This window comes from Achroia grisella, unplaced genomic scaffold (assembly GCF_030625045.1).
Source record: "Achroia grisella isolate CSIRO2021 unplaced genomic scaffold, CSIRO_AGI_Agris_v1 utg460, whole genome shotgun sequence".
NCBI lineage: Eukaryota > Metazoa > Arthropoda > Insecta > Lepidoptera > Pyralidae > Achroia > Achroia grisella.
In genome coordinates this window covers 974,986-987,263 of record NW_026712870.1, presented here as the reverse complement: position 1 = coordinate 987,263, position 12,278 = coordinate 974,986, and the positions used below count along the sequence as shown (strand labels likewise).

The following is a 12,278-nucleotide window of genomic DNA, read 5'->3' as shown; positions in this document are numbered from 1 at the left end:
GAATTCAGAATTGCTTCAATTTGAGTAAGGACTGTGATCAATTCCTCGAACGTTAAATTACAATTGCCCAATACTCTATATAAATGATGCTTAATTGCTTTAACACCGGCTTCCCAAAGACCCCCAAAATGAGGAGAATAAGGGGGACATAAATGAAAAGAGATACCCTCATTAGCCAAACCATCAGCCAATGAACTGCAGTCATTCTTTAAAAATTTATTTATTTCATTGTAAGCACCAACAAATGAAGTGCCATTATCAGAGAAAATGTCCGTAGGTTTTCCTCTACGTGAAATAAATCGACGTAATGCACATAAGAAACTATTGCTGGTTAAATCACCGACTAGTTCAATATGAATAGCCTTCGTTTTAAAGCAAACAAAAATTGCGATATATACCTTGACAATTTTACATCCACGGCCTTGACGGCTTGCAGATGAGATAGGCCCTGCATAATCTATGCCTACACATTCGAATGGACGACCTGGAGTTATACGTGATTCAGGTAAGTTTCCCATAAGGGGGGATACGGTTTTCCCTTTCATACGTGTACACCTTATACATTGATAATATGTAGATTTAGCCAAACTACGACCTTTTATTGGCCAATAAGCCTCCCTAATAGACGCTAACAATAGCTGTGGACCGGCGTGCATGAGCTTAATATGTTCTGCTCTAAACAACATCCTTGTAAAGGGATGAGTGGACTGTAATATAGCAGGATGTTTTTTATTATATGAGAACATTGACGCATTTGTCAACCGGCCCCCTACGCGCATTATTTTATTATTATCCATGAATATGTTAAATTTGTTTAATTGGCTCTTTAAAGGTAAGGTTTGTGTTTGCAAGAGAGTTATATATTCTGGAATAGATTCTATTTGAGCAATTTTAATTATTAGATTTAATGCAATTTCTAATTCTGATGGATTAAGATGAGTAGTTTTTGGCTTTAATTTTCTGCAGCCGTTAATAAATCTAAGTGCATATGCTACAGCGCGTTTCAAGCGCAATACATTTGAAAAACGACTAAAATCGATTAACTTGTAATTGTCAAACTTGGTGATATGTAGCGAAATTTCAGGTCGAACTTCGGGAAGTTGCGAACAATTAAGTGGATTTAGAGGCCACTGAGACTCCTCCTGCTTTAAAAAAGGGGGCCCAGACCACCACAGGTCGAGCTCCTGCAACTCACTAGCCTTGACACCGCGAGAGATATGATCAGCAGGATTTTTGTCAGTGGGTACATGTCGCCAGACACTGTGCTCGGTTTTTCCAAAATTTCTACAACTCGATTGCGGACAAACGGTTGTAGTTTATTCGGTAACATTTTAAGCCACCCCAGTACAATTGTAGAGTCAGTCCAAAAAATGGTACGTTTAACATTTACTCTGAGGGATGACATTACCTTTTCATAGAGACGCACTCCGACTAGAGCGGCACAGAGCTCAAGTCTGGGGATCGTAGTTGGCTTTATTGGAGCGACCTTGCTCTTGGCTAAGAGCAACTTCACCAAAACATCACCCTGTTTGTTAACACTTTTTATATAAAGACAAGCACCATAGGCACATTGGGATGCGTCGGAAAAACAATGAATCTCAATAAGTGAATATGAATCACAAACAACCAGGCGTGGGATATAAATATTATTTAATAAGGGGAGATCCCGTATAAATTTATGCCAGCTGTGAGAAATATCAAACGGAACCAGTTCATCCCATGACAATTTATGCAACCACAGATGCTGCATCCAAATTTTTAGAGATATGATACAAGGGGAAATCAGACCCATGGGATCGAATACCTGGGCGATTACTGATAGTAATTCCCGCTTGGTCGAAACTTTAGGTAATTCCAAATTAATTTTGAAGTACAAGTTATCAGTATCAGGCGACCATCCCAGACCCAATGTCTTGCTGGGTTCAAATCCCATATTCAAATTAAGAGACGAGTTAGACTGGTCCGGAATAACAAGCTGAGACCCATTGGATTTCCACTTACGCAGCACCATTCCCGCGGATGCCAGCTCTGCCGTGATAGCTTTCTTTATATTTAAGGCCTCCTGGTTGGAATCAGATCCTGTTAATAAGTCATCAACATAGAAGTCATGAATAATAATTTCAGACACTTTTTTATCGTTGCAGTCAAGGCCAATTTGTTTTAAACATCTAGTAGCTAGATAACTGGCACTTGAGCAACCATAAGTGACAGTGTTGAGTTGATAGGCTTTTACTTCAGATTCCTCTGGTTTACGCCATAGGATTTGTTGAAGATGCCTGTCATCAGGGTGAACAATCACCTGCCGATACATTTTTTCTACATCAGCAGCTAACACATATTTATAAAATCTAAACCGAAGTAAAATAGAGAGCAGGTCGTCTTGGACTGTTGGTCCTACCATTTGAATCTGATTAAAGGACACCCCTGAGGAAGTAGGGCTACTTGCATTAAAGACCACTCTAAGACTAGTAGTGGTGCTGTTTGCGTTCAACACCCCATGATGAGGAATAAAATAAGATGTAGAATCAATATTTAATTTGCACTCGGTCATGTGTCCGAGTGAATGATATTCTGACAAGAATGCAACATAGCTATCTCGAAAGGCTGGCTGGGTTTTAAACCTGTACTCTAATGAATGCAAGCACCGTTTTGCTCGCTGAAATGAGTTACCTAATACCTTATGAGACTGTTTTAAGGGAATTCTAACACAGAATCGTCCATTTGGAAGACGGATTGTATTTTTTACAAAGTGTTCTTCACATCTTTGCTCTTCTTCTGAATAAGAGGACTTAGAACCTACATCCTCCAACTGCCAAAATTTTGATAATAGACTCTGAACATCATTATTTTCAATATTGCTATGAGTACTTGTATCGAATGTTGTGAGGTTGCATCTAAGAGAAGACTCCTGTCCATTATAAAGGGGTCCTGAAACCAACCAACCCAGTCGCGTCTCCCAGAGAATCGGTTTTTTCATTCCTAAACTTATTTTTCGTGATCCGAGTAATTCCCAGAATATATTACTACCAATTATCATGTCTACTGCAGACGCCTTATAAAACTGTGGATCAGCGAGGGCAATATCATCAGGTATTTTTATGTGTGAAACATTAACAGAGCGGCAAGGTATGTCATCTGTTATAGATGGCAATACATAACAGAGAAGATGTTTCGAATAGTTCTCATTCAAAGAGTTAATTAGGACTCTGCACATTTTTCTCGTAGTGGTTTGAGTTTTATTAATGCCAAATATTGGTTTATCAATATTGATATATTCTAAATTTAATGAGTTACATAATTTCTCAGTAATAATACAAGATGAACTGGCACAATCTAATAGAACTCTGACAATGTGGGGATTACCATAATAATCATTTATACTTATTTGAGCAGTTGACAATAAGACATCTTGATTTACTTCTAAAGATGTATCAGCACAATAAGTAGTGAGTGTTAAGTTTGTAGATCCTTGCCCATTATTACCCGAAGAAGCTGATTCCAATAGGTTAGACTCATAGTTCTCCGCAGCATTACCCGCATTTGGTAAAATATTTGCATTTGTTCGTTTAAATTCTGATACATGAATTAAGGTGTTATGCTTACGCTTGCATAATTTACACCCATTTTTTTTACAACGATTTGAATAATGTCCAGGACGCAAACAGTTGTAACAAACCTTTATTTGTGGAATTAATTCCAATCTTTGTTCATTAGTGAGGGCCAAGAACTGAGGACAACTTAGTAACTGGTGCTCTCCCTTGCACTTAGGACATGGTTTTATAATAGAAATATTATTATTATTGTTATGCAATATTGGAGGTGAAGCTACAGAGATGAGTGCTTTTAATTTGCTTGTAGGTTTAGACATGTGGTTTGCAACATTACTACGGGTTGATTCTAATGTTTCCAAAAGATCCGCGCGGTCCCTAATAAATTCCAAGAAAACAATCAGTTTTATGGGGTCATTTTTGTTTAAGCGTCCTTTGAATTCCTCCCATTCCCGGAATGTTTTATGATCTAATTTACGTGTCATGATGTGAATGAGAAGAGTGTCCCATTGCTTAATGGGTTCACCAAGGGATTCTAATGCGCATAGACTTTTATTCAGCTGGTCAATTAACCGCTTAAGACTAACCGAAGACTCATTTTTAATAGATTCAACATTAAATAAGTTGTTTACATGGTTTTGAATAAGCAAACGCTTGTTATTATATCTATCACACAGTAACTGCCAAGCAACAGCATAGTTACTTGCTGAAAACTCAATTGACTGAATAATAACTGCAGCTGAACCTTCCAGAGAGGCTCGGAGATAATGGAACTTATTAATTTCATCCATATTATCGTTCGAATGTATAAGACTAGAAAATGTGTCGTGGAACTCTAACCAATTATCGTAGGAGCCCTGGTACTTCGGTAAGTTAATTGTAGGTAATTTAACCAGCTGATGGTTGTTTATTCGAGAACCATCTGTGTTGTCATTACTTAGTAACTTTGAATTCATAGATAAAATATCTTGTGCCTGTGACAGAAGTTTATAATAATTAGATTCAAACTCTTCTCGCTCTGAACATTGTGATTGTAAATCATCAACAAGACATTCTAATTTTAATTGCACCTCATCATATTGATTATACAAAGATTCAATCTTACCTATTCTTAGCTGCAATTCATGTACCTGTTGGTGGCTTAATGTATCTCTCAAGTCATTGATGTATTTAGCAAACCCAGTTAACCGTCCCTTGAAACTAGCTCTTTTCTTAATAAGTTCCTTTTCTTCCCTTTCTGACATTTTGGGGTTCTCTGGTAATGGGTTTATTTAACTGGAATTTAGAAATGTAAACATAAGAAATTGACTAGTATTTTACATAAATATCTGTGACTGAAGGATTGATACAGTATACAAATATGTTCACTGATGTACAATATAGCAGCACTAATAATAATTAAGACAGTAATAAGAAAACTATAATATATTTTTTATACAAAAAACAACACAAAGCTTTTACTTTTAAAGCAATAAATTGACAAGTTTAATAAATAGCGAAATTTACATACAGGTGACAATAACAATGACAAAACACTATATATTTTGTTTTTGTAGGACTTAAATGCTACAATATTTTACTTGTGCATATATAATTATCTTATTTTTGTAATTACACAAACTGTCAAATAAAATTACAATTGAATACTAGAATTTTAAACAAATAACGTAATTTGACAATGAAAATTCGAAATGAATTTTGAGGTTATCAATGTGCCGGTTTACAATATTTTCTTACCAAATAAGTACTAACACCACTGAATAAGCGAAGGAAACCTGATTACAACAAATAATACTGTTAATTATGACAGACAAACCTTGTTTCTGCTTATTTTTAAATTTAAATTGATAAAGCGATGCTAGTATAACCTGAATGAAAAGAGTATTGGGTTAAATAATTTCCATAAACGATCACTGATCACTTCCCTTAAATTCCTTAGATCCGGCTCGTATTGACCATGTTGTGGATTTAGCTCTCTCGTCAGGTAAGTTTTGGTAATGAAAATAAAGTCTTCTTAATGTATTCGTGTATATTTTTTAGACGGCCATGACAATACAGTTTTTTTAGAGAGAAAAAGCATAGACAAAAAAAATTAAAACATAGAGGTTGGAGAATAGTGTTGACAGCGTATAAAATGGAACACTATCTGTTGCCAAAATACAGAAAAAAAAATGTTTTCATCATCCTTTTATATCGGTTTTACGAAGGTAGAAGGAATATTTAAATAAATTAGTCGACTTCATTAGTTTGCCCACAATATTACTAGGAAAACATAAACAAGAAAGAAATAAAGTAAGCACCTACTTAATAATAATCGCTAGGAACATTTTATTTCCCTCGGCTCGGTTTAGAAGCGGTCGACCAAGCGAGCGCCTGTCCCAGCACAATCCCGGACTGTGCCGGGATTACGCCAGGATTAACTACCGACGCGATGACCAGGATTAACCCGGGAACAATACGGGGCTCATTAGGAGACAGACAGATGGACTTTCCTCGTACGGGCGATTTTGGTTTTTAACTTTTTAACATTCTTTTGGATGTAGAACATTTTAGTAGAGTGTGCTTGTATTTTTTAATGAGTTTCTCATTTCACTGTCAGTTAATTTTATATCATAACATATGTGTGCCCTTAGATAACATAATCATCTTTACATAGTATAAAATAAAGTCGCTGTCGCTGTCTGTCCATGTGTATGCTTAAATCTTTAAAACTACGCAACGGATTTTGTTCGGAGTGATTCAAGAGGAAGGTTTATATATATAATACATGTAGACCTGTGTGAAACCGTGGCAAGTAGCTAGTATAACATAAAGTAACAATAGTACACGATTATATTCTGTATGATCTATATTAACTAAATGTTATGAATCCTTAGTACTTATTTAGTAATTTAAACCGAATAATAAATGGATAAAAAGCAATAAAAATATTTATTAGTTATATCTTCACATAGTTAAACAAAGTTCCCGCCGTTGTTTCCACGCTTATATCTTTTAAATTGCGCAATGGATTTTAATGCAGTTTTCAGCAATAGATAGAGTGGTTCAAGAGGAAGATTTATATGTATAACTAGCTGTACCCGCGACTTCGTCCGCGTGGAATTTAACTTTATTTTTCTAAATTAAAAGTAACCAAGTTACTCTCTATTATATCAGCTACCTGCCAAAAAAGTCCCGTTAAAATCGGTTCAGCCGTTTCAGAAATTAGGCGGATCAAACAGAACGACAGACAGACAGACAAAATTTTTAAAAAGTGGTTTTTCTGGAGTATGTTCCTTATTTATATTCATATGCATGAAGTATAAAACGGTTATTTCAATATTACAAACAGACACTCCAATTTTATTTATATGTATAGATACATGGAAGTTATAGTATAGAACAAGCCGAGAAATTCAAAGACTTGTAATACATCCACGCGAAGGCGGGACGGGTCGCTATTTATATTAACGTTAAAAAAATTATATATTACTATAATTTTTTAACGTTATTATAAATACTCTCTTGTTGCTACTGCGATGTACCTATATGTTTTGTATGTAATCTAATTATTTCATTTATTACTTAATTATTAGTAAAACATTTCATATTTACACTGATCTAATATCTGAAACGGTTCGACCGATTTTAACAGGACTTTCACTCACAGATAGCTAATATTATAACGAGTAATCTAGGCTCTTTTTATATATATTTAAATAAAACGTTCATTTCCACGCTGATAGAGTTGCGGGTAGCAGTAGAAGTAGAAGTATTTTGTATAAAATTGAATTGCCGCACCGGAGAAGCGAACTCCCAGTGGCGGTTCTCGTCGATATTGCTAAATTGCTAAATTAATTTAGTCTGACGCACACCTTCACAGTGCGGGGCGATCCAAATTTGATAGGGTCCCAGGGTCCCCGGTGTGGTTTCAACAATTTACCTGAAATTAATATGTACTACCTGAATCGATCAAATTTCGATACTCTGACATTTACACTTCTATCGTATTGTTGCAAAAACGCTGCTAGTGCTGTTGAAAACAGAATTTATAATCCTATACCAGTGCAGGTTGCAACTATGACATTTACACTTCTATTTCAGTATAATACTTGCAAAAACGCTTCTATTGTTATTGGAAATAGAACTTATAATTCTATACTAGTGCAGATAGCATATGTATCATTATAGTTTTATATGTTTACAATTTATCTACAACTTAGACACTCTTCTATCGTATTGTTATTTTAATACTTGCAAAAACGCTTCTATTGTTATTGGAAATAGAACTTATAATCCTATACTAGTGCAGATAGCATATGTATCATTGTAGATTTTATATGTTTACAATTTATCTACAACTTAGACACTCTTCTATCATATTGTTATTTTAATACTTGCAAAAACTCTTCTATTGTTATGGGAAATAGAACTTATAATCCTATACTAGTGCAGATAGCATATGTATCATTGTAGATTTTATATGTTTACAATTTATCTACAACTTAGACACTCTTCTATCATATTGTTATTTTAATACTTGCAAAAACGCTTCTATTGTTATTGAGAATAGAACTTATAATTCTATACTAGTGCAGATAGCATATGTATCATTGTAGATTTTATATGTTTACAATTTATCTACAACTTAGACACTCTTCTATCATATTGTTATTTTAATACTTGCAAAAACGCGTCTTAAGTTACTGAAATATAATTTATAATCCTATACTCGTGCTAGTGGCATATGTATCATTCTAGGTTTTAATGTACATATTTTCAGAATGTACCAATTAACTTTGTAACTCAATGTTGTTGTTGGAATACTTATGTTGAGTTTACAATAATTAGTTTAAATGTATTTTACAAATTATTAATTTTATTTATGTATATATTTGTATCAATTCTTTTATTCATAACTAGCTGTACTCGCGACTTCGTCCGCGTGGATATACACTTTATTTTTATAAAATAAAAGTAGCCCAACTAAAACTAACCTATGTAACTTAACTTGTTACTCCTTTACCTTCCGAACGAGTGGTAGATAAAAAACAATTTGTTATGACTATTCAAAAGTGCTTAAATTAAGTTTATTTGAATAAATGATTTTCTATTCTATTCTATTCTATTCTATTCAGCTACCTGTCAAAAAAAGTCCCGCCAAAATCGGTCCAGCCATTTCAGAGATTATCCAAAACAAACTGACAGGCAGACAGATAAAAATCTAGTTTTGTTTTAGAAAAATTCCTTTGTTTAGAAAAATAAAGTTTCCACCAAATTCCACGCGGACGAATACATGGGTACAGCTAGTAGTTAAATATATATTTAACTATTAGTTGACTAAGTTAAAGTTTGATGTGCGCATATTAATAATGCTGTAGAGCAAAGGTTCTCAAACTTTTTTGCTGTAGAGCCCTTGCCATATTTTTCGGTTTTTGGGTAGACCCCCCATTCTTACCTGGCATTGATTTTTTGTAAATTTCTAACTGTAGTAAAGTTTAATGTTAAAAACAACAAGATGACCGCTGTAATAGACCCCTCGCTGTTTGTCATAGACCCCTGGGGGTCGATATAGACCACTTTGGGAATCACTGCTGTAGAGTAAGTAAATTTACATTATGCCGACTAGTGCATTTATTACACGATCACTAATAGTTTCAGGTACGTTTCCATTAGATTGGCTCAGTTCAGATTGGTACAGTTGAATTATTAATTGAACGAGACTGATTTAGAGGTAAACAGTGGAGTTTACATAATATAGCTGTATGGTGCATATAATTGTTATATATCTTACTACTCGATGGATATATATTATTTTGTTCAATTCCGTTACAATTAACATGTGTGAGACTACGAATATCCGGTGTGGAAACCTGACCAGCGCTACGACCTTCTCCAGTGGTGATAAAATTCCGACCGTTATTGAGTCTACACCCATATCGCGACACGTGTTTCGCCTCTGAACGAGGCATCGTCAGGCGTTAATTATTATAGTTCGCCTATTATAGCCTATGGTTTATTCTGATGTATAAGCTATATTACTGTAAAGTTTCATCAAAATCCGTTAAGTAGTTTTTGCGTGAAAGTAACAAACATCTATCTGCCAATCCATATTCACAAACTTTCGCGTTTGTAATTAGTAAGATGTATAATTTGTTACAGATCTGCTCATCGAGATGCTGGGCGTGCTGGCAAGCTACAGCGTCACCGTGAAGGAGCTGAAGCAGCTGTTCAACGCTATGAAAGCTGTTAATGGCAAATGGGTAAGTTTTTTTCTTTCTTTTTTGACCTATAAAAAAGAAGAAAGTATTTTCAATACTGTTTTATATATCTTTTTATTGTCTGTTTTTTTTATAATAAATACATATATTTTTACTAGCTGTCCCGGCAAACGTTGTTTTGCCTTAAAATAAAAAAAAAATTAGGGGTGGACTACCCCTAACGTTTAGGGGGATAAAAAATAGATGTTGGCCGATTCTCAGACCTACTCAATATGCTCACAAAATTTCATGAGAATCGGTCAAGCCGTTTCGGAGGAGTATGGGAACGAAAATTGTGATACGAGAATTTTATATATAAGATATATGACACTAGTCAGTAAATATCAGAGATTATATTATCATTGCCTTTTTGTCTTTGATATAATATATAAAAAATATAAAACTAGAGGTTATACACATTCAACAAAATTTTGCATTTTGATGATTCTTTTTTTATTTAGAAGCTGGTATTTTTCGTGGGTATAGGCGAGACTTACTTCTTTCCGTCATGTTGGCCGTCAATATGTTTTCCATACATTTTATATAAAAATAATAATGTTTGATACATATTACACAGTTTTTATGGAACCAACAGTCGACCACGGTGGTCTAGCGGTTTAGCACACCGCCTTACTTCCGATTGTCGCGGGTTCGATTCCACGGCACAAACATTTCTATTGAATGAGTATGATTGTTTATATCAGTCTAAGTGTTTTCTATACATAATATGCATGTATTTACGAAAAAAAAAATATATATGTATGTATTTATCAGTTAGTACCTATAACACAAGCTTTAGCTAGCTTAACTTGGTACTAAGTAGCTCTGTGTGAATTGTACTGAGATTATTATTATTATTAACTGTACTCCCTATGCATTTATTAAATATAATTAAAATATTTTCTAATTGAATCACAAAGTTGTATTACATCTCTTTTATACAATACACAATAAAACCTTTGTTTATTTCACAGTAAACAAAAAAAAAACATGTTTCTGCCAGGTAATATTTACGAACAACAAACAAACAAACTAACCGGCCGCAACTGGTTAATTACTGTTTGGCCGCAGTGCCCATTACTACGAATACGATACAAATTCAGAAAGCATTGGCAGCACGGCTAATTGTGCTGTAAATGTACATTTAGTGGGTCTCTTGTATTTGGTCGCATTGACGACTACGTACAGTGTATCCTGTTCATTTATGCAACCCTGGTACGGAAAGCGGTATTGCGGGGGCGTACGTTCTCACGCGTGTACGTTTTCACCAACGTCTACCTAAGTTCAGGGGCCACTTAACGTCAGTTTAGGAGACCGCTAGTATGAAATTCGTTTTCATCAACCTTTAGGTGACTCCTAAGTCCCTAGTCCCTTATATTTTAGGAGCTCGATATTTCACTCCCTAACTCTTAGGTGACAGTTATTTCGTGATTTCTAACCAAATTATTTCACGAAATGCAGAGTTCTGGGTGGTATAATATTTGAAGAGTTTTGAAGCGATAGAAACGGTAGATATGCTATTTAACCACAGATTGTTTAAAAGACCACGTGTTTACCGCCAACGACAAATTAACTAGATGTTATAGATTTCTTCATGAGATACAGGTTTTCTAGAAAGACGGTTTTATTTATTTGGAGAAAATCGAGAAGAAATTATAATTTAAAGATGATAGGCAAATAAAAATCAAAATATTTAAACAAAAGTTTTATGTAAACTCAACTGTCACTGTCTGTTTGACAGCGGCAAAAGCATCGCGTTCATACAGCCAATACACGTGTAACAATTTTTTGCTTCTGGCCGTAGAAAACTATATTAAAATGATTTATATTATGCAATTATTACAAAGTATAAAATAAAGTCGCTGTCGCTGTCTGTCCGTACATATCCCTATGTACGGACAGACAGCGACAGCGACTTTATTTTGTAATGATTGATGCTTAAATCTTGATAATGATGTATGCTTAAATCTTTAAAACTTGTCAACGGATTTTGTAGCGATTTTTTTAATAGATAGAGTGATTCAAGAGGAAGGTTTATATATATAATACATGTACACCCGTGCGAAGTCAGGTTGGGTAGTTTCTATATAAAATATAGCCTATATATTATACTGATGTATGAGCTATATTACCGTGAAGTTTTATCAAAATCAGTTCAGCAGTTTTTATGTAGACAGCGACAGCGACTTTGTTTTATACTATGTAATGATTTAACGCGGGTGAAACTCTCTAGTTTGAATAATATATGTGTTGCTGTCCTCTGACAGCTAACACATATATTATTCAAAAATATAGTATATATAATATTATGCAAAGTACCCGTAGAGTTCGGCAGTAAAGTCTGAATCAGATATCGAGATTGTTAATCAAATTTAACATACTATGTTACCTGACTTGCCACTTACCTAATAATAAGTCTGTCGTACTACATTGCTGTCAAATCCGTACTTAAATTGATTGAACGATCGCAATCTCATTGATGAATGATTTG

At 34.5% G+C, this 12,278-nt stretch overlaps 1 protein-coding gene across 1 annotated transcript in view; it reads left to right on the top strand.

Annotated features, from left to right (window-relative positions):
- The window catches only part of LOC131845205 (neurobeachin), a 508,146-nt gene that overhangs the window by 414,363 nt on the left and 81,505 nt on the right, over positions 1-12,278 (top strand). The window contains exon 4 of the mRNA XM_059194246.1: positions 9,690-9,790. Coding sequence (XP_059050229.1) covers positions 9,690-9,790 — 101 coding nt within the window. The remainder of the gene's footprint in view (positions 1-9,689; positions 9,791-12,278) is intronic.